The sequence below is a fragment of the Delphinapterus leucas genome, chromosome 1 (assembly GCF_059928025.1).
Source record: "Delphinapterus leucas isolate spDelLeu-1000000601 "Yukka" chromosome 1, BTC_Dleu_Yukka2, whole genome shotgun sequence".
Lineage (NCBI taxonomy): Eukaryota > Metazoa > Chordata > Mammalia > Artiodactyla > Monodontidae > Delphinapterus > Delphinapterus leucas.
In genome coordinates this window covers 107,178,481-107,202,345 of record NC_143129.1, presented here as the reverse complement: position 1 = coordinate 107,202,345, position 23,865 = coordinate 107,178,481, and the positions used below count along the sequence as shown (strand labels likewise).

General features: G+C 42.4%; 1 protein-coding gene across 6 annotated transcripts in view; it reads left to right on the top strand.

Moving 5' to 3' along the window:
• The window catches only part of SLC44A3 (solute carrier family 44 member 3), a 91,673-nt gene that overhangs the window by 36,168 nt on the left and 31,640 nt on the right, over positions 1-23,865 (top strand). For 4 of the 6 annotated variants that reach the window (XM_030759842.2, XM_089919214.1, XM_089919230.1 and 1 more), the window contains 3 exons: positions 9,060-9,225; positions 19,565-19,721; positions 22,200-22,286. In XM_030759842.2, coding sequence (XP_030615702.2) covers positions 9,060-9,225; positions 19,565-19,721; positions 22,200-22,286 — 410 coding nt within the window. The remainder of the gene's footprint in view (positions 1-9,059; positions 9,226-19,564; positions 19,722-22,199; positions 22,287-23,865) is intronic. The other 2 variants (XM_030759844.2, XM_089919223.1) reach the window with 1 other exon arrangement.

Here is a 23,865-nt window from a genome sequence, read left to right as displayed (position 1 = left end):
AGTGTGATGGCTCTTACTGACGCCAGAGCTCTAGAACAGAGCCTGTGCTCTTTCCACTACGTCGCATGTCCCTTGTGTCTGGGATACAAAGCTAGGAGATCAAATTAGACCTCCTCAGGTTTGTCTGTTCAAGTTGAAGCAGTATTGTGACCACAGCAGCTGGCTGGTGAATGCAAGCTGTGCCTGTAATGTGGTGTTTGGGACCTGTGGCCAGAGGGCAACATGACAGGGCCAGAAGCTAAAGCCAGATCAGGCTGGGAGTGAGGTGTGGCAGGAGGTGGCAGGGCTTGACGCCCTGGCGGTGGACTGTGGTGCTGGGCCCTCGCCCTAAAGAATCACAGAGGCGGGCTTCCCTGGTGGCGCAGTGGTTGAGAGTCCGCCTGCCGATGCAGGGGACGCGGGTTCGTGCCCCGGTCCGGGAAGATCCCACATGCCGCGGAGCGGCTGGGCCCATGAGCCATGGCCGCTGAGCCTGCGCGTCCGGAGCCTGTGCTCCTCTACGGGAGAGGCCACAACAGTGAGAGGCCCGCGTACCGCAAAAAAAAAAAAAAAAAAAAAAAAAAAAAACAATCACAGAGGAGAGGTGAGGCCCTGGGAAGTACAGCTCAGGACCAGGGAGGGACCTTCCTACTCCAGCATCCAGGGTACAGCTGCCCGCCCCGCTGTCGTTATGGGCTATGAGTCTGGGTGAAGGGAATTGTCTCTGTGGTTAAACCCTCAATGATTTGGAGCAGGACACGTTCTTTCATTCTTTAATGCACAGACGTTAGGTGAGCACTGGGGGGACGAGGCCCTGGCAAGGCGCTGGGGAAGAGTGGTGGCCTCTCCCCACGGTGCGAATGGCAAAGGCTGATGAGCATCGCAAGAGGAGAAATTTGGGGAGCTATGGAGCACCACAGGCTCCAACCCCCTTTGCGAGTCAGGGAAGGCTTCGCAGAGGATGGGCTGGAAATTACCAGAAGATCGGAAAGTACAGAAAAAGGCAAAGGGGATTTAGTGGGGTCATGTCCAAGCTCAGGAGGGAGCCTGCTCACAGGGGACAAGGCGAGAGCTGGTCCTGGGAGTTGGGGATATAGCTGGAGAGGAACACGCCCCAGGGCCAACTTGGGGGTGAGCTGCTAGTAGGGCTGTCCTTCAGTTCCCCCACTTCGGCCCCAGCTGGGCCCAGGGCCTGGGGACATTAAACAGCCTCAGCCACAGGACTGAGAGGAGGGGCCGGGAGAGAATGGGCTGCTCTGCAGGGCCCAAGGTAGCACATCAGAGGGTCACATATTAAAGCACAGCCCTTCTCTATCTGTGGAAGGAGCAAAATGAACAAAAGTGAGAGGAGTTGAAGGGCAAGAAGAGGAAACCGGGTGCCCAGGACCTACTGTAGGGGTCTGTGGGCAGGTTGATGTTCGGCTTCACAGGAGAGGGTGTCGCACAGAGCGACTGCCTTCCCCCTTCCCCGGGGCTGGGCGTCATAGAAACCAGACCCACCGTCCCCTTAGGCCACCTGCCTCTTCTTTCCACTCACCTGGGGGCCGACCCAGGTGCACAGAACTCCCTTTGACTTCAAAGGCCTTTTCATGCAGGGCCAGGACGATGGGCTCTGGGCCTGGGCAGGTCATCTGCTGCGTGTTTTGATCTTCAGCAGGTGCCCAGGTGATCCGGGTGGTGAGAGATGCCTGCACAACACCTGCCTGTCTCATTTCATGTCCCTCAGGAAGTCCCAGGACCCTCAGGCTCTCTCTTCAGTCTCCACCCAATGTTCCCAGTGCTGTGGGGTGTCCTCAGTGGGTAAATACTGTAAGACTTTTATTGTGCCAGATGATTGAATGAGTTAATATTTTAATGTGTACAAAAGAAAAGAAAATGCAGAAAAAGTGAACTTCAGGTTGATCAATTTTTGCCTTTTTTTTTTTTTTTTTTTTTTTGCGGTATGCGGGCCTCTCACTGTTGTGGCCTCTCCCATTGCGGAGCACAGGCTCCAGACGCGCAGGCTCAGCGGCCATGGCACATGGGCCCAGCAGCTCCGCGGCATGTGGGATCTTCCCGGACCGGGACACGAACCAGTGTCCCCTGCAGCGGCAGGTGGCCTCTCAACCACTGCGCCACCAAGGAAGCCCTGCCAGTTTTTTGATAAGCTATTTCTCTAGTGACTGTTAATCAGTCTCGTAGCTAGTTGACAAACTCTGGCTTGTTTGAGGATTGTTTCCGTGGAGCATAACCAGGCCCTCAGTAATGACGGTAACGAGTCAGTTGGGACTTGTCTGCCGCCAGCAATGTGACAGTGACTACTAAATCCAGTGAAAATAGTAGTTACAGGAAAACGGAAATAACCTTGGGAATCCAGTAGGTGCAGTTGGCAGGTTGGAAAGAGCCCAGTTGATCTGATGACCCCCAGTTACCATAAGGTGGTTAGGATGCCCCACAGTCGGAACAGTAGAAGAAAGAGGCCCATTTGGGGAAGGGGGGTCTTTCTCTCCCAGTGGTACTGCAGTTAGAAGAGGTCATCGCAGGGATGTGCTCAGCGTGCTTAAAGGCAAAGGACCATGCTTGGAAAGGAGGCAGCAAGGTCAGACAGAGGGTCTTCAGTCAAGGGACCTGGGATCCAGGATGGCCCCAGCCTTCCTTGTATGTTAATCCTCTGGGCTTCCTGTTTTCCTTTTATACAGTGGAAAAATGGTGCTTTCCCCAGGCTGCCTCATAATGATGTTAGGAGGCTGAGATGGGACCAGAGCTTTGCTCTGCAGATAAGGGACAGTATGTGTTCCTTATATTAGGAACTAATGTCAACTAGACAATGTCTAGCACTGGCTTCAGCTTTGTGGTTTATTCTCTGCTCTGCATGGTATATTTGAGAACACAGTCTAAAAGAAAACTGCCCTTTTTAAAGTTATCAGAGATCTAGAAGATAATTGAAGTTATTTCACAAAAGTTTCCTAGTGGCCCAGTCCTGTCCTAGGAACAGGCGGAAGGGAGATTTCTCAGGAGAAATTTAAAACAGCCCCTGCTTTTCAGAAGTTTATGGTCCCTGTGGGGAAATGTGAGGGAAAACAATCTCCATGAACATCTCGGTGCCTTTGCACCTGCTGTGGTCTTTGTCTAGAATCTGCTCCTCTTCCTAACTTTCACCCCAACTTTTTCCCCCAAACTTCATGGAAAACTAGTCATTATTCAAGATTTGTTTTGAGTAATATATTTCTTGGAAAATCTCCTCTAAATTGCCCAGGCATACTTAGATATTTCTTCTTCATTTTTCCCTGCGTTTTTTATATTCTTCATTCTTTCAACGGATATTCCTCAAATGCCTGCTATGTGGCTTGGGTACTGAGATACAGCAGTGAACCAGATAAAGGTACTAGTGAGTGGGGAAAGAGAGCATAAATAAGTAAATAGATTATGTCAGGTAGTGATAAGGTCTATAAAAAACAATAATGCAAGATAATGACGTGTGTGTTGTCTTCCCTCAAGAGAATGAACATCTGGAGGGCCTGGACTGTGTCTTTTTCTTTCTGTCTCTGCGGTCAGTGCACAGCCCTTGAGTGAGTTCAGTTAAGTGTGTGCTGAGTCAGGAAGTGAATTCACATCAATGTTGTGTTAAATGAGATGTATACACAGAAGGAACTAGGTGAACCACAGGTGCGCTGTCAGTGAGATTTTCTTCTCTTTTGCCCTAACCCTCGTGCTGTCAGAGCAGAAGCTGAGCCAGCAGGAGGCACAGGCAGGATGGGTGTCAGCAGAACACTGAGCCCGTTTGCTGGAAGAGGCCGAGTGCACAGAATGTGCCAGAACATAGAACCCTTTTAAGTCGGGCCTGCATCCTTTGGGAAATTATCCCAACCAACTGGACTGCCTCCCTTGAGAAACTGCCATTTACATTGATCATTAATATGATATCAGTATCACCTCAGTCTTTCAAAATGCTTTAAAGCTTGCTTGTAATACCCAGACTTATAGCTAGCTGCATGATGCATTTCCTCCAGGCTATAATGATGATCTCTAGGAAGACTTCTAGAAAGTTGTCTCAAATCTCTATGATAGGATGTATTACCTGAGGAAGGTTGGTTCATTCATTCATACAATCATTCATTCAACAAATATTTATTGAACATTTATTATATCAGACCCTGTTACAGATGCTGGAGATACAGCTCTCCTTCTAGTTTGGAAGCTAGAGGGAGATTGGCATTAAATGAGTAAGTTAATTTTATAGTATATTAAAAGTTGATAAGTGGTAAGGAGAAAAATAAAGCAGAGAAGAGTAATAGGAAATGCTTAAGGAGGGGGGTCCAATTTTGAATTGAGTGACTGGGGAGGGCCTTGTTGAGAAGATAATTTGTGAGCAAACATTTGAAGGGGGTGAGGGCAGAGCCATGAGACTAAGCAAAGGAAGGGAAAATGTTCTAGGCAAAGGGAACAGCAAGAGGGAGAGGTGCTGGGGACACAGCAAGGAGGCCCATTCAGCGAGAGTGACCTGATCGAGGGAGAGAATGGTTCAGGTGAGTGTCAGAGAGAGCACAGGGTCAGATCCTGGGGGCGTTGTAGGCCATTATAGGTACTTTGTTTCTGAAATGGGAAGTCATTACAGCATTTTAAGCAGCATAGTGGCATGATCTGACTTACATTTTCATGGCAGTGCTTCAGGGAGGGGGTGATGGTGGCTTAGAACAGGGTTGTAATGGTGGACATGGTGTGACATATCAGATTCTGAAGGATTTCCTGATATTAGATGAAGGGTGTGAAAGAAAGAGGAGTTGGGGATAAAACTGAGGTTTTTTAGCTTGAGCAACTGGAAGATGGGATGGCCATCAGCTGAGATGGGACAAGACTGTGGAGCGTTTTCGGGGAAGAGCAGAAGTTCTTTTTTAGTTGTGTTCATTGAGATGCCTTTTAGACGGCTGGAGGGAGATGTCAAGTAGGGAGTTAGCTGTTTGAGTCTGAAGTTTCTGGAGAGGGCCAGCTAGAGATCTCATTTGGGAATTGGGGAACACATGAATAGTATCTAAAACCATGAGATTTGAATGAGTGTAGATAGAAAAGAAATTCAAGGACTGTGTGTTGGAGCATGTCAATGTTAAGAGGTCTTGGAGACGAGGAAGAATAAAGAAAGGAAACTGAAAGGGAGCAGCCAGTGGGCAGGAGGAGAAAAATGTGCTGTCCTGGAATTGGGGTGAAGGGTTCAATGTGTCAAGTGCTGCTGACAAATCAGATAAGAACTAAGTATTGACCATTGCAGTTAGCAACATGGAAGTGAAACAAAGCAGTTTCAGAGAAGCGTGGGGGGCTGGATCAGGATTAGAGCAGTTTAAGAGAAAGGTGGAGAAAAAAGAATTGGAAAGAATAATAGTCTTAGAAGTTCGGCTGTAAATAGGAACAGAGAAATAGAAAGGAAGCTGGAGGAGGAAAGGGAGTCAAAAAGTAGGGTTTTGGGGCTTCCCTGGTGGTGCTGTGGTTGAGAGTCCGCCTGCCGATGCAGGGGACACGGGTTCGTGCCCCGGTCCGGGAGGATCCCACGTGCCGTGGAGCGGCTGGGCCCTTGAGCCATGGCTGCTGAGCCTGCGTGTCCGGAGCCTGTGCTCCGCAACGGGAGAGGCCACAACAGTAAGAGGCCCGCGTATCGCCAAAAAAAAAAAAAGTAGGGTTTTTTTTTGAAGATGTGAGGTGATTAAAAATGATTCAGTAGAGAGGAATATGCTGATGAAGCAAGAAAGAGAGGGAAAATTTCTGGAGTGATATCTTCAAGTAGGTAAGAAAGGGGATCTAGTGCAGAGGTTGGCCTTAGGATCACAGACAGTTTATCGTATTAAGGGTGGGTCTGATTATGGACACATGCTGATAAGGGGTAGAGTTGGGGGTAGGTGCTAGCAGAGATTTTCCGATTGCTTCAGTTTTCTCAGAGAAACCGGAAGTGAGGCCACTGACTGAGCGCGAGGATGGGAAAAAAACCCTTAGAGGTTGGAGGGGGAATTACAAACAGTCCAGATGAAGGGGAGATGAAGAAACTAATGTAGCAAATGTGATATTCACTCTGGTGATACCTTCTTCCTGATTTTTGTGTTTGCCTTTTTCATCTTTTCCCCTGATAGCTCATGTCCAGCGTAATTCTAGCACGCAGTATATGCTAAATAAATATTTGCTCATTTCAGAGCTGGAATCATATCTACTTGTACCTCAACCATAGCTAGCCTTATATTGTACTCACTGTTCTTAGCACCTACCTGTTTAATCCTCGTAACCGCTCCGTGTATGGCCTTTAGGGCCGTGAGACTAGATGGAATCAACAAGGGGGTGGTGTCAGTGTCTTCAGGATACAGATGATGAAACAGATTGTAAAATGCCCCACAACCTCATAACTTGCCTGACGTTGGTCCGCCATTAGGAGACAGAGCAGAGATGTGAATCTCAGCCTGCGTGACTCTCACACTGTATAACTACTGCCCTGGAGTTCATCTCGTCTTCCCACTTCATCTTTACAATAAGAGAACCGAGGCCCAGGTTGCTTATCACAAACGTCAAAGCTGAGATTGGAACCAAGCCCTCTTCCAGTTCAGTGTCCTTCCCACCACCATCCCCCTCGATCAATCTTATCTTGGGATCCAGTTCCCACGCCCGTTAGCTACACTTAGTGGCAGCTATATTGTAATGGTCCTTAGTAACCAAGCAACTGGTATTTTGATGAGAGGCTCTTGCCTGCACCGACCCAGCCATCCAGGAGAGGGCAGTCCTGTGCGCATAAACGCGCGTGCCCCACCCTAAGCTTCTTCCTGAAGCCAGAGCGCCTGATTCTTCAGAGAATGTTTGCTTAAAACAGTGGTTCTCAAGCAGCAGTTCTGTCCCCCACCTGGCATTTGGCAATGTTTGGAGACATTTTGGGTTGTCATAACTGGAGGAGGGGAGGGAAGAAGCTCCTGGCATCTAATGGGTAGAGGCCAAGGAAGCTGCTAAACATCCGACCAATGCACAGGACAGGCCTCCATCCCTCCCGCCCCTAACAAAGAATTATCTGACCCAAAATGCCAGTTGCTACGTTGAGAGGTTGAAAACCCCTGTCCTAAAGGAAAACCTTTAAATAGTCTGGTATAATGGAACCAGAAAAATAAGTAGATGATGGCTTCGTCATCTATTGAACATCTATTAAAGATGTTCAAACACAAGTAGGCAGTCAAGAATAATTTATGAATTCTGCTTCTGTGCAGAATGCCAAGGGTGTGAAGGCCTGCGTGGATCATGATTTATCCCTTCAGCCGTTCTCTACCTGCTGACTGTCGCCATCAGTGTGCCAAGCTGGGATGTATGTGAATGTGCCCCTGGCAGTACAGGGCAGCCCCAAGGAGAGACGATCCCCCCTTAGCACCCAGGGCTTTTGTACTTACTTGCCTTTTGTCTGTCAAGGAAATCATCCCTCCTGTTCTTTGGAAACGTCGTCCACCCGCCGAACCATGTGTGATGTTGTAGACCTGTTCTTGCAAACTGTAGTCTGGTGACTGGTGACCTTGTGGGGGCATCAGTGTGCATGTTGACTGGCCCCATCGCTTCTGCTATTCCAGGAGTGGCTCTCCAAGTCTCCACTCACCTGATCTACCTACACTTGCTTGTTAAGTTGTGAGGGGTCACCTCGTTTGGGATTGGGAATGCTTTTCTGAAACACACCCATTTTGGAAAAGCATAAGCATTTATCAGCGCCTTACCTGAATCAGAGATTGCTTCCAAGCCAGAATGAGCCCACTGTTCAATAAAATATTAACTTCTCTCTGTAAACCAAGCTGCTGCACTATTTCTCACAATGTGACTCTTGTTCAGCAGAACACAGAGCGTGAGTTACTAAGACCAGCCTTAGTCTGTGGAGTTAGTTTGCTCTACAGCATGATTATCTTCTCCCACTTCCTTTGCACAGACCCTATTGTGAATGTCTAAAGACGCATGAATTATGAACCTAAAAGCAGTTGATAGCTGTGAAAGGAAATATAAAACTATCTTTAAATTTTCTTCAAGTTGTAGGTTTTGCCAAAGACTGAAGTGCCATCTTCTTTCTTACAGTAGTTTATTTAAAATACACAGCAGAGGACATCTAGAGATCAAATGCAGTTGCAGAGCTGGGATTTGGTTTTACTAGATCCAAATGGAATTGAATTGCAGAGCTAATTCAAAGGCTTCTTTAGATGAGAGCAAATAAAGCAGGGTATAACCAGTGAATGGCATTGCATTGCTGGGATTACATCACTGGCCTCGGTTTAATACAGTGTTGTGCTCCTGAAATTTAATAATAATAATAAAAATCGTTATCACTTATGTAGTGATATTTCTTTGGGCCAGCACTGACCAGGTAATCCCACTCTCCTCTCTCTTGAACTACCACCAGCATATGGGTATTACAGATAAGGATACTAAAACTCCAAGAGGCCGAATAACTTGCCCCAAGCTACCCGAAAAGGGGTGAAGCTGAGATTTGAACCTAGAAGCTTAACACTGAGGCCCAGTAGATATTTTAAATGTCCTAGAAGAGTTTGCTCTTGAAATGAAATCTGAAATGAATCCCTTTGAAAAAATGAAGATCCTTGTCTCTTTTATTAAGTCTAAACTTTTGGTGAAGTGAGGTTTTATAACAGAGTCCTAATGGCTTTGTGTGCTTCCATCAACATAAGTTTTGTTTGTACCACTAAGTGTTGTGGCAGAAAAACCATGGGTTTTAGAGTCTAGTGTGTCCAGGTTTATATTCTCCCTCCACCAGTCATGAGCAATGGGACTTTGCAAAAGTCACTTGACTCTTCCAAACCTCAGTTTTCATATCTGTAAAGTGGGGCGAGTGTTAGAGTATAGGTCAAGTGTCTTGCAGATTGCCTGCCAATCAGTCATCATAATTATCCCTGTTAATATTATTCATAAGTTAAATGTGTGTTCTCAATTTTTAGTTTTGCTATGAAGATCTTATATTATGGTGGGTATTTCAAACTTTACTTTGGCATCTGTGTTTTGTGTAATGCCAAAGCCCAGGTATGAGGAAGCATGGCCTGTTGAACCTTCTTCCATACTTAGGAAAACATAGGTATAAAGCATGTTTGTGTTTTAAACTTTAGGAGCTGCACAGGTCATCGAAGGCGGCCAAGTGGAATATAAGCCTCTTTCGGGCATTCGGTATATGTGGTGGTACCATTTAATTGGCCTCATCTGGACTAGTGAATTCATCCTTGCATGCCAGCAAATGACTATAGCTGGGGCAGTGGTTACATGTTATTTCAACAGGTAGGTCTAGCATGTTATTCCTATTGATTTGTCTATGTGCTTCATGGTGTGTATCTCAAAAGATATTTTGAAATTTTGACATGACCTCTCAAAAAGGATTGGTAAGAGTAAAAGACCAAGCTCAAAATTAGGAAGGATATTCATTTGGTAGTAAAAAGAAATGTTATATCTTAAATCTGTCACATTTCCAACCTCTTTTACTTTAAGCTAGAAAATCCAGAAGGAAGCCCAACAGGGAAGTATTTGTACCGCTTAGAATTGAAAGATATCCAAAAGAAAGGGGTTGACTTCTCCTGTAAATATCCATTCTTACTGACTTCAAACTTTAAAAACATTACTGATCTATTTGGAGCACACTTCAGTAAATTCTGCGAGCTTCATTTCATCCTATGCAAAATGAGGAGAATGTTTTCCTGAAAAACAATTTTAAATCCTAAGGGAATTGTACATGACTATAAAATATAATTCATGTTCATATAGTTAAGTGCTAGTGAATTAATTACTTGCTTCTCTGTTCACTATGATACTTATTTAAGTGTTCATCCTCCTTTGCCTCATCAAAATAATTGAGGACACACACACACACACACACACACACACACACACACACACACAATCTGAACCCTTTACCTCTTTTGTGTATGCTACTCTCCGTGAGGCAAAGATAAAGCCACAGGCAAGAAGAACACGGCCAGTAGAATGACAGGGTTGGACTCAGAACAGGAAGTTTACTCCTATGGGGCTGATCCTCCTCTAATCTCTCAGCCTAAATGAGCAGAAAAACATGAGGGTTCGTGGGGGTAAGAAAGTCAACCAGGGATGATTCATGCCATTGAGCAACTACCTCCTGATGATAAGGAGTACTGTGGGTTTTATTACAGAGGTGCTGTTGGGAGCCTCCATCATTAGAGAGCCCATAGAATGCACAAAGGGCTGTAGCCCTTGGCATTGAGAACCTTTGAGCCGTTGGAGGCGGTGATGTGTGCTGCTTACTCCTGAGTAGAGGAGCAGAGATTATTCTAACCAAATTGGCCAGCAGGTCATATCTCTCTGACAGCAGTGATTTTGTGCTATTTTAGTACCACAAAATCAAAGCATTTTCAATGAGAGCTTTTTATTTAAATTCCAGTGAAGTGAATATCTCCCTATCTCTGTGCATTCAGTGGGAGAGGAGGCTGGTTTGAGCCACAAAAACCTAGAGAGGCTCAGGAATTCAAGTGTAAAATGTGCTTCCAAAGATTAGTTTAAAAAGGTCTTCCTAAGGAGCAGTTGGGCCCCAGGGCCCCTCCTTCATACCGGCAGAAGACAAGACGGGAGCTTTGCTCTCTGGAGAAGTCATCAGAGAGGGTCTGGACGTGGGGCATCTGGCACAGCTGAGGCTGGGGCAAGGCTCTGCACTGAAAGAAGGGGGAGCAAGTGAAAGTCTAAATACTGAATAGTGTTCTACCTACTACCAACCCACACTCCACAGCTTAGCCTCCAGGATGTTGACAGCCAGGTTGACATTTCCTTGGCAGGAGATTATCGGATTCTTCTTTGGAGAAATTGTCTAACCCAAAGAAAGGACCTACAGATGGTGCCATGTGGGGGTCCCCCAATGAAATGGCCTGTTTCCCTGACTCTGAACCAGGTCGTGGAACTCACCGGTCAGCAGTCACCCTCATATAGAACCTCTAATTCACTTTTCAGTGCCTCACTCTTAAATGTGAACTGATAACCAGTGATTGTTAAACATTAGAAGGAGCCTCTAGTGAGAGAAAAAGATCAAAATCAAAAAGAACTTAGGGAAAATAGGGACAATGCAGGCAGCAGAAGAAAACTACAACAATGACAACTATAATATCCTCAGAAAGAACCAAGAATTGTTGCTTCCATAAAATAAGAATAAAAAAAAAAGAATATTGAGAAAACAAGAAAGACCTCTTTGTAGTTAAAAATATGATTGCAAAGTGATATTTTTCTATTGAGGGATTAAAATATAAAGCTGAAGAACTCTTTCAGAAGGTAGAACAAAAAGATAAAGAGATGCAAAATGGGAGAAAAAGGATAAAAAATCAGAGGCTAATTTAGGACACCCAACATCTGACTAATATGAGTTCCAGAAATAGAGAACAAAGAAAAAAGAAGGGAAGAAATTATCAAAATTTCCCAGAGCTGGAGGACATGAGTAAAGAGAAGATCCCAGAAGCTTTACAGAGAATAACAGATCACAGGCAAAATATCAAGAACTAGAATGGGTAAAAGACCTATATACTGAAAACTATAAAACTTTGATGAAGGAAATTGAAAATGAAACAAATAAATGGAAAGATATCCTGTGTTCATGGATTGAAAGAATTAATATTGTAAAAATGTCCATACTACCCAAAGCAATCTACAGATTTAATGCAATCCTGATCAAAATACCCATGACATTTTTCACAGAAGTAAAACGAATAATCCTAAAATTTATATGGAACCACAGAAGACCCCGAATAGCCAGAGCAATCTTGAAAAAAAGAACAAAGGTGGAGGTTTCGTACTCCATGACTTCAGACTGTACTGCAAAGCTACAGTATTCAAAACTACAAAGCTACAGTGGCATAAAAACAGACACATAGATCAATGGAACAGAATAGAGAGCCCAGAAATAAACTCATGCACTTATGTTCAATTAATTTATGACAAAGGAGGCAAAAATATACAATGGGGAAAAGAAAGTCTCTTTAATAGTAATGCCAGGAAATGGACAGCTACATGTAAAAGAATGAAATTAGAACATTTTTGCATACTGTATACCAAAATAAACTAAAAAGGATTACAGACCTAAATGTAAGACTGGAAACCATAAAACTCCCAGAAGAAAACAGGCAGAACACTCTTTGACATAAGCCATAGTAATAGTTTTTGGATCTATCGCCTCAAGCAAAGGAAACAAAAGCAAAAATAAACAAATTAAACTTAAATGCTTTTGCACAACAAAGGAAACCATCAGCAAAATGAAAAGACAACCTACTGAATGGGAAATATATTTGTAAATGATATGACCAATAAGGAGTTAATATCCAAAATATATAAATAAGTCATACAACTCAATATCAAAAAAAATAAAGAACCCAATTTAAAAATGGGCAGAAGACCTGAATAGATATTCTTCCAAAGAAGTCATACAGATGGCCAACAGGCACATGAAAAGATGCCCAACATTGTTAATCATCAGAGAAATGCAAATCAAGACCATGAGCGATCACCTCACACCTGTCAGAATGGCTGTAGTCAAAAGGACCACAAATATCCAATGTTGGCAAGGACATGGAGAAAAGGGAACCCAAGTACACTGTTGGTGGGAATGTAAATTGGTGCAGCCACTATGGAGAACAGTATGGAGGTTTCTTAAAAAACTAAAAATAGAACTACCATATGATCCCACAATTCCACTGCTGGGTATACATCCAAAGAAAATGAAAACACTGATTCCAAAAGATATATGCACCCCAGTGTTCAGGCAGCATTATTTACAACAGCCAAGATATTGAAGCTACCTAAGTGTCCATCAGTAGATGAATGGATAAAGAAGATGTGGTATATTTATACAATGGAATATTAGCCATAAAAAAGAATGAGATTTTGCTATTTTGAAACAACATGGGTGGACCTGGAGGGGATTATACTTAGTGAAATAAATTAGAGAAAGACAAATACTATATGTTATCACTTATATGTGGAATCTAAAACATAAAACAAATGAATGACTATAACAAAACAGAAACAGACCTACAGATTTAGAGAAGAAACTAGTGGTTTCCATTTGGGAGAGGGAAGTGGAGAGGGTTAAGGTAGGGATAGGGAATTAAGAGGTACACACTACTATGTATAAGATAAATAAGTTACAAGATATATTGTACAACACAGGGAATACAGCCAATATTTTATAATAACCTTAATGGGGTATAATTTTTAAAAATATTGAATCACTGTGTTGTACACCTGAAACTAATATTGTAAATCAACTGTACTTCAATAAAAAGTAAAGTTAAACTTAAAAAAAAACTAGAATGAGATCTGATGTTCAACAGCAACTCTGAAGCAGGGAGACAGTAGGACAAGGCTGTCAAAATTCTAAGGAAAGATTATTTCCAACCTAGAATTCTAGACCTACTCCTACTATCAGTCAAGGGTAAAGGAGGATAAAGTCCTGTTCAGGCATACAACATCCCAAAAGATTTCCTCCCCACATCCTTTCTCCACTGAAACTAATGAGTAAGCCGGGGAGGAAAACATGAGTTTCAGGAAATGGGCTCCAACACAGTGAAGAAAAGAAGGGAATCCCCAGGAGGGTAGCTAGTCAGCAGGTATAGAGCACAACCAGTCCAAGGAGGAGCTGGAGAGCAGTGGGCTCCGGGAGGGATGTCTCCAAGGAAAAATAAAAAGCAAACTGAGAGAATATCAGATGTGTTGTTTGAATATGTGGAGAAAAAAATTTATACTTTGGTGAAGCATTTGGTGAAGTCCATGGAAAACCAAGCAAATAAAAAATGTGAAACATTATTAACTTAAGGAAAAACCAAAAGTTGTACAGAAAAGGAAATATAATCAGAATACACTGTTTGGATCAGTTGTATTTTTTTTTATGTACTGATTTTATTTTATTTATGTACTGATAATGTAAACCCTAAACATTAACTAAAACATAGTGGTGAAAGATTGAAAGTTTTTTCTCTAAGATCAGAAACAAGACAAGAGTGCCCACTCTTACCATTTCTATTCAACACAGTACAGGAAGACCTAGCCAGAGCAATCAGGCAAGAAAAAGGGGGGAAAAATGTATCTAAATCAGAAAAGAAGAAGTAAAATTGCCTTTGTTTGCAGATGATATGATCTTATATATAGAAAATCCTAAAGATTTCATCAGAAAACAGACTAAATCAATGAATTCAGTAAAGTTTCAGGATACAAAATCAGCATACAGAAAATGGGTGCATTTCTATACTCTAACAACAAAATATCTAAAAAAGAAATAAAGAAAACAATCCCATTCACAATAGCATCAAAAACAATAAAAGATTTAGGAATAAATTTAACTAAGGAGGTGAAAGATCTGTTTACTGAAAAGTACAAGACTCTGATGAAAGAAAGACACAAACAAATGGAAATATATCCTGTGTTCATGGATCAGAAGAATTAATATTGTTAAAATATCCATATTACCCAAAGCCATCTATAGATTTAATACATTCCCTATCAAAATTTCAATTATATTTTTCACAGAAATAGAAGAAATCCTAAAATTTGTATGGAATCACAAAAGATCCCAAATAGCCAAAAGCGTCCTGAGAAAGAAGAACACACCTGGAGACATCATACTTCCTGATTTCAAACTATACAACAAAGCTATAGTATTGTATGGTACTATATGAACAGTATGGTACTGGCATAAAAATAGACCCATAGATCAATAGAAGAGAACTGAGATCCCAGAAAGGGGAAAGGTTAATATCTTCAATAAATGGTTCTGGAAAAACTGGATAACCCCATGAAGAAGAATAAAATTAAACCTCTGTATTACACTGTTCACAGAAGTTAATTCAAAATGGTTTAAAGACTTAAAACATAAGAACTAAAACCATAAAACTCCTAGAAGAAAACATAAGGGAAAAGCTCCTTGACATCAGTCTTAGAAATGATTTTTTGAATATGACACCAAAAGCACAAGCGACAACAGCAAAAATTAGTGAGACTACATCAAACTAAAAATCTCTACACAGTAAAAGAACCAGTCAACAAAATGAAAGGGCAACCTATGGAATGGGAAAAAATATTTGCAAATTGTATGTCTGATAAGCTGCTAAAAACCAAAATATATAAAGAACTCACACAACTCAATAGTAAAAAAAAAAATCCAGTTAAAAAATGGGCAGAGGAACTGAACTTCTTTTCCAAAGAAGACATACAAATAACCAACAGGCACATGAAAATGTGCTCAACATCACTAATCATCAGGGAATGCAAATCAAAACCACAATGAGATATCACCTTATACCTGTCAGAATGTCTGTCATCAAAAAGACAAGAGATAACTATTGGCAAGGATGTAGAAAAGAGGGAGCCCTTGTGCACTGTTGGTGGGCATGTAAATTGGTACAGCAATTATGGAAGTAGTATAACAGTATGGAGGTTCCTCAAGAAATTAAAATCAGAACTACTATACAGTCCAGCAATCCTACTTCTTATGTGTGTATCCAAAGGAAATAAAAAAATTATCTTGAAGAAATACCTTCACTTCCATGTTCACTGCAGCACTATTCACAGTAGCCAAGGTATGGGAACAACCTAAGTGTCCATCGAAAGGTGAATGGATAAAGAAGATGTGATATATATAATGGAATATTATTCAGCCATGAGAAGGAAGGAAATTCTGCCATTTGCAGCAACATGGATGGACCTTGAGGGCATTATGCTAAGTGATATAATTCACAGAAAAACAGTTACTGGATGATATCACTTATATGTGGAATCTAAAAAAGCCGAACTCACAGAAACAGAGTAGAATGGTGGTTACCAGGGGCTGGGGGTAGGGGAAAGGGGAGATAACTGGTTAAAGGGTACAAACTTCTAGATAGAAGATGAATAAGTTCTGGGGATCTAATGTACAGCATGGTGATTATGCTTAATAAGACTGTATTATATACTTGAAAGTTGCTAAAAGAGTAGATCTTAAATGTTCACACCACAAAAAAGAAATGGTTAAATATATGAGGTGATGGAGGTGTTAGCTAGCGCTATGATGGTAATCATTTTTCAATATATAAGTGGATCAAATCAACACATTGTGTACCTTGGACTTACATAATGTTATATGTCAATTATATCTCAATAAAGCTGGGAAAAAAACATTAAAAACTTCAGTGTAATTATGTTGAGAAGAAGAGGGGTGGGAAAATGAGTGTGTTGGGGAGTTTAGGCTGTGTCGGAGAATAAAACCTGCATCTTCCATGGTGGGAAGTCGGTTGACAGTCTCTGAGGCTGAAAAAAAAAATCAAGAAATAGCAGTAAGAACAAGTAATTTAGAAGCGTGAGGGTGAGTTCCAGAAGAAACAGCTAAAATGTTACCTCCAGGGAGAGAAAATTAGTGGCGGGGAAAGAAAACTCTTGTTTTTCCTGTTACGCCTAGCAGTGCTATTTGACTTTTTAAGATATTTCATATATTTGATAAAAATAAACAAACTAATTCAAAGTAAAATGCATGCTGATTTATTTTTAGCACTACTATTTCATTTATTAAAGAGTTCTGCATTCTTTTTGACTGTGTGCTAATTTTGAAACCTCAAGGTTTTTCTTTATCTCAGGGCTCACAATTCTTTAATCTCATGTTCTAGCCTGCACTCAGGGTGAGAATTAAATATAGCCAGAGTGCATTCATCTCTGTCATTCATTTAAGCAGTAAGAGGGCTGAAGAGTTCATACAAAGACCATCAAGTACCAGGACATGGGCAACCTATGTAATTTCCCTCTTACAACCATTTGCTTGAAGAGGGGTCAACTGAGAGCCATAAAGATGTGGCTGAGATGTGATAGGAAGGAACCAGCACCGCTCAGTTTGGAGAAGGGACGCATGAGGCATGACTTCATCGTTTGCAACTATACAAAAGATGGTTTCCAGCTGCTTTGGATTTGCTGAGGAGGAAGTGAGGAAGTGGAATCACAGCGGAGCCTAAGGAATTTAGGTAGGAGACAGATGAGTTTCCTAACCCTGAGAAGAGCTGCCAAGGACCTGTTCTTCATAGCAAAGAGCTTCCATTTTCTTTGAGACTGGAAAGATGAATCTCACAGCTTCCCCACAGTCATCACAATCCCATCTTGCAGTAGTTTTGCTGAAAGAAATATCAGGAAAGGACAGGGTCTCTGCAGGGACACACCATGCTCCTTTGCTCAGGACCAGGTTGACATTGGAGGCCATCCATCCATCCTGTGCAGCCCAGTCCTTGTCCAGGAGCCATACCACAAAATGAATTTTCCATACTGTTGAAGAGTTCTCAATGAGCACTAGGCTGGATCTAACTGGAGCTAAAACGTGCCTCTAGGACCCCGAAGTTGCTGGATTCGACTTATGCTCTACTGTCCCAGCAAATAGTAGTTGCAAAACAGCACTTACGTACCATGACCCAGAGGTGCTACAGACTTGGATGAATGGAACCATTAAATGCTTTGTCCAGTGACTTGAGCTGATGCAGTGTCCTGGGGCCCTGGCTCCACTGCACAGGGCCAGGCACCTTTAGCGCTCAGCAGCCACAAGTTTAAAAGTAGGGGAGCTAGGCGTGTGGGGCGCATCCTCGAGTCTCCTGCTCTCTCACACTGCCCGGGGTCTTCCTACGGCCACCACCCACAGAACCCGGTGGAAGATGCTCAGCACGCAGTACTCCCTAGAGACAGAGGCACAGGCCTGACGGGAGGCCCTACTAGCATCCTCACAAGCCCATCACTGAGCTGCCCAATACACCCCTCGCTGCACTGCAGTCCCAAACGCCAATTCTCAAACTACGGTGAAGCCTCAGTTTAAGCTTCACCAGGTGCAATCAGAGCCTCTTCCTGAAGGCAGTTTTTGCTGGTTGTGAAGGTAACAGGGGTGAAGGCCCCAGCCACATGCATAGTGGAGGAGGGATGATAAGATGATGTTACCTTTGAACATGGAAAAAAGGTCTAGGGAGAGAAAGCGGGGACTCCAAGACCCTCCACTGATTGACCTTTCCCTGTGGGGTGGCATTATAGTTCTCAGGGCGGGTATTGAGTGACTCCTGGCTCCACAAGCTGGCCTTCTTTTCAGGTTTTCTCTCTCACGTGGTAACTCAGCTTCTGGAATGTCTACATCTTCTTCCAGCCAAGCCCTGGAGCGGCTGGAGCCATCACTGGGATGCCACATGGATGAGGGCAGTCCGGACAGTGCAGACACTCCTCGGCCTGAAATGGTTAATCCCATCCCAGCAAAGCCTTGGAAAGCGGGTGCCTAACCCCAAACTTCAGTACCTGGAGGACCAGCCCCCAAGGCCCAGTTCACAGTGGCCTGTGAATCCTTTGTTTCCCTACCAGATGGAAAGCAGGTGCTGCCGCCTTCTCTCTGCATCCCCTCTTGAGCACCATAATACGTTCTAAGGCACATCCATCTCCTAAATGGGAAAGTAAACATTCTTCCTTTTAAAAAAAAGAATGAGGAAAAGGGAAAAAAATGTGTCAGATTTTCCTGGCTGTGCTACTTTTCTAGTTTATCAGATCTAAATGAATTCATATCAGCAATAGCTTCCCTGGTATTTCCTATTTTCAACAATATTGAGTTGAAACACGCATCGCCCTTTTTGTGGCACAACTGGATTGCAGTTATTCTGCTCGCAATATTACTTTCATATTCTCTATTCCTTCCTGGATGATTTAAGTAACAGCAAAATACGGCTGTTGCCAACTCTTGAAACATTTCTGGCCAATTTCCTTTTCTTCCCTCAAAACCTAGATTCTTGTCAAAACCTGAATTCGTAGTGACTTATTAGCAACCAGAGCAAGTTGTAGAATAATCCATTATGAAGAAAGCAAGCTTCACTTGGAATCAGTGAAGTGGCTTTTCGGAAAGGGCCTCATTTCCTAGAACTGGCATCAGTGTCGGGGGAGGGGTTGCATCAGCCCTCCCTCCTTTGTTTTATCTTTCAGGCTTGGGTAGGGGATATGCCCATTCTGTTCTTTTTCACTTTTTTTCCTGCCTGTGAAACTGACTTTTGCATTCTTGAGAGCTGTGTCATGACAAGTCCGGTAAATGATTCACAGTGAAGTGACCTTTACAGAGCAGAGCAGAAATCAGCTGGGTTTCAGGAGCTTGGAGCTGTGTGAAAGCCAGAACGTTTCCTCCCTTCGCTGTAAGCTGGTTCCTCTCTGGCTGCCAATCCTGGTCATGTGATTTGGTGGTGATTTTAATCACCAAGCTAATACTGGCAATATTTACAGATGCACGTGTGTAATTTAAACCTTGGGGATTATTATATAATTAAACTTCTGAAAATGAAAATGGGATCAATACGCAATTTAATGGATTGGTGGAGGTGGTAGGCGTGGTAAAGAGGAAAACTTGTTTAACTCATCAGTATTTTTTTTTAATTTTCTGTTCCATGTTTGTAACATTGAGCGCCACCAAATGGAATTAACTTCGTCCAAGAAATCATTTAACCTTAGCTACCAAGGAGTGTAAAAAACTTGCCAAATGCGGATGGCATCCCTGCTTTCTAAATTGTTAGTACCACAGATGATTTGAACCAGAGAGAAGTTTCTCGTTTCTTTCTAAATAGTGTTTTTTAAATGCTGTCTTTTTTTCTCCTGTTCCCAGAAATAAAAATGACCCTCCTGATCGCCCGATCCTTTCATCTCTCTCCATTCTTTTCTGCTACCATCAGGGAACAGTTGTCAAAGGGTCATTTTTAATCACTGTGGTGAGGATGCCAAGAGCCGTTCTCATGTACATCTATAACACTCTGAAAGAGAAGGTAAGGCAGCACCCTAAAACAGAGTGCGCTCCGTGTTTGGGTTACAGAAAAGTTAATCGCTGGAAAACTACACTGGGTCCCGGGACAGGAATGTGACCTGTGCCAGTGGCCGTTCAGAAAGCTCCAGTGTTCTTCAGGTCCCATCCCCCCACCCCCAGCAATCTTTTTGTCCCGGTCCCTGTTTTGTTCATAGCTTTGTTTGTTGGATTTTCTCCAATGTGGTGGCAGAGGTGGGGTGGAGAGGGCATAGCTCTGAGTTTGCTGGTTTTCCTTCTTATTTAAATGCTGAACAAATGGGAGGAATTCTTAACATGCAATTTAAGCAAGTTTTTATGGACTTTTATCATGCTTTATTTTTTAAAGAAAGAAAAATACACTATGAGATAAGAATAATGTTTGTTTGTTTCTGTTTTAATGCTAAAATATTCCCCACCTTTTGTGTTTCCTGGACGGTGACCTGGGAAGTTGCTGGTGTGTGTGTGTGTGTGTGTGTGTGTGTGTGTGTGTGTGCGCGCGCGCGCACACACACGCACGTGCTTGATAGTTAGAAATGGGCAAGCTGACCTCAATCTCAGCTCCAAAGACAGAAAACTGTGGAGCTTTTGTGCCTGGGGTTTTTTCTCCTCCCTGGTTTTTATTTCCATGCACATTTGGTTATGAATGGCAGTGGAAACCAAAACACCAGGAAAACAGCTGTTCTCATGGTATTTCTGGCCTGCCAAACAAGGGAAGGTTGGATTTTCCCCAACTTTTCTGTTCTCACACAATGTTAATCTCGACCCCATCCCCACCTCAGCGTTGGTGACTTGGTCAGAGTTTCTCAAACGTACATGAGTCCAACCTTTTGCGTATACGTGTGTGCTCTTAGTTAATTGGGGAAGTTTTACCTGTGGGTTCATAATTATACTTTAGAATTGTTTTTGTTTGCTCTTTTAAGCAGAAATCTGAATTGTTGATATTTAAGTCTGTAATCAAGATTTAAGATTAGTATATTAATTAGGAACAATTGATTGAATTTCGCATAAAATTATCCAGCTTCCTCATCTTGAAATGCATGCTAAACCGTTGCCCCTGATCAGGGAGTATTTTCTTGTATTTCTGTTGAAGTACTGCTTAGCTACATGTCTGTGACTTGAAGAAGCATTTGCACATCCAGGACAAATCAAGCTACTCCGGCTCTTGCATTTTGAAATTGATCCTTCAATCTTGGGAAACTTAGGAGAAGGATTTCTTGAAGAACAGAGCAGCTTTTTTGTTTTAAATATATTCATATTGTTTATCTATATTAAATATATTCATATTTAGGTATTACAGGTATATGTATGCATTAGTAATAGATACTCACAAATTAATGAGCAGTAGGGGACTATCTCCCCTAGAGCTAGACACCTCAAATTCTTTGGGGAAACAGCCTCCATAAATCTGAAAGAGAAGTTACTGGGTCATCCTCTCCGGCAGAGGTCTAAAAGGTTATTTATCACTCGCCAGATCCCGTAAGGACTAAGGGGCCAAACTCCCTTTTAGTGGTGTCACTGTTGGAGAAATGTGTCCTTTCTTAGGTTAAAAAAAAAAAGGTCTTCCTAAGCAGCTTTACAGCCCCATACCGTACCTACAAGTTAAACATTTCACACGGCCACTGTGAGACCCTTCTTACGTTAAGTGGCTTATTTACAACCATGGCCAGGCTGAAAAGTATCCAGGTCAAATTTCATCCAATTGAATTAACATTGAGACAAGAAAATGTCCATGTAAGGCTGAGTTATTCCTGGGGTCCTCAAAGAGAACTATTTCAGGATTGTTTTCAGGGATCCTCCACTCTGGGTCTGGGCACATTCAATCACCCCTCCCCCCAACAAGTTTCGTTAAATTATTCATTCCTGAGTTATACACAAGTTCAAGTTATATTTCGAAGGACTAATTTATCCCTGAAAATTTAGCCCTGAAAGTCTCACTATAGGATGTATTTCCAAAAAACTTAAACCTGACTCTTTTTTTATGTGGACACGTAACTAGTATCTACAGTGCATTAGTTTTTATTGTCTCAGGGATGTGAAGTTTTCGTGAATACAGACTTTGGTTTGAAAAAGCAGAGTTTATAATTGAAGACACTTAGGGGAAGGTGAAGAGGGAAGAGAGATTGATTCTTTTTTTTTTTTACTAGAACCAGGAGGTCTACTTCACCTTTGCTAGTAAATATGGACTAACCCATTTCCCTTTCTGCTGAAGTTAACAGCAGTCCTAACAGGTAAGCCCACAGGAGAGAAATCGTGCTCATCAGTAGTAGAAATGATAATAATTAGTAGTAGGAGTAGCATATACAGAATAGAAGAACTTCTCTACCGAGTGAGAACTGCTGCAGTGCTTCCCCAGGTACATGGGTCTCCAAGTAGGAACACGGTATGTTCACAGAAACTGCCTGCTTACCTCTTTCCTGTGTTGTTTCTGACACTGATCCTTTCATTCTTAACCTGACCCCAGCAGCACGGTGCCTGGTCGAGTTGTGTGTCCCGATGCTGCTACTGCTGCTTCCGGTGTCTTGACAAATGCCTGTGCCATTTCAACCAGGTATGTCTCCTGCCACGTGCCCCAGGGACACACGGAGGGGCCTGCCAGTGGGCATCATCTCTTAGGTCAGGGGTTGACCAATTTTTCTGTAAAGGCCAGATTGTGTAAAAGTTTTCAGCTTTTGGGTCATTCAGTTTGGGTCACGACTACTCAGCTCTGCCGCGGCAGCAAGAAACAGCCATAGGCAAGGTGTAACTGGATGGGCCTGACTGTGTTCCAGTAAAACTTTACCTATGGGCACTGAAATCTGAATTTTGTATTTTTCATGTATCAAGAAATATTCTTCTTCTTTTGAATTTTTCCAGCTATTTTTAAAATGTGAAACTTATTCTTAGCTCTGGCCAGAGGGAAGCACTCTGTGTCTGATGGATCTAGTTCCTCAGCTGTAGTTTGCAGACCTTTACCTTAGAACTTTAGGTCATTAATGCCATTCTTCAAATTCTGAAAGAAAAGTGTCTCTCTTTTCGGAAATAAAAAGAGGAGGGGGCTTTAGAAACTCTAACACAAGGCGTGTGTATCAACTGAGAGCTAATTTTCAATGTCTTCTCCAAGAACTATAATTTTCCTGAAATAGGAAAAGAATTGTCTCCCTAATTTTTATATATTTTGCCAGCCTTTCCCTTTCAAGCTATAAATACTCCTTTGAAAATCAGAAAACTTGCATACTGTGATTGTTTGAATTTCAGATTTTTTTTCTCCTGAGTCTTTCAAACTGATGGAAATTTAAATATATGTTTTATTTTTCTGTAGATAATTTAGGAAATTTTAATAACCCTTAGTAAAATTTACACAAAGCATTATTTTTATAAGTCAGCAGGCTGTTTTATACTTTGTCTCACTTAGAAAAGTACTTCTTATTATTGCCCCTCTTCCCAATAAATCTGCCAGTAGCAGTAAAGGGACTAATGAGGCCATCTATGTTTAATGTCTTGTAAGTGGCATTAAGAATATCTTTCATTGTTCTGGGGAGACTGTAGTCGTCTTGTAGTAAAACCCTATATTTAAGGCTCTTCTTAAGAATCCTGGAATACATTTTAGAGTGTATTTAGTTTTCACTTGGATCACTTCAAGCCAGTATGTATAAAACACATAAAATACCACAGCACCTTCAGAATGGTGGGTCCTGTAGCAAAGTCAGGCCAAACTCTATGAGTGTCTTGTCGCAGTGTAATATGCCAGCCTCTCTCTCCTAGAACTCTGTGCACATATCCAGATACCAACTTATTCCACAAAGATTTTGAGATGCATTACGAAAAAGTACTGTGATAAAATATACTTACATGAAAATCAAGCTAAGAAACATATAGACAGATGAGAAAGACAAAAGCAGTGGGACCGTTGCTATACTAATATGTTGGCCACATAGCCCTTTAAGAACTGAAGGTTGAGTTGCAGTGCCCTCATTGTATTATGTAAATTCAGGTTCTTTCCACGTCCCTCATTCACTGCCCCATGGAAGCCTAGGGGCTCCCTGTGGGTGACGCAGGGACCACCACTCAGGAGGGGGAAGAAATGGGTGAGGAGGAGGAAAGGTGGGTTCTGGGCCCATAGCACCACCACCATCACCACCACCACCACC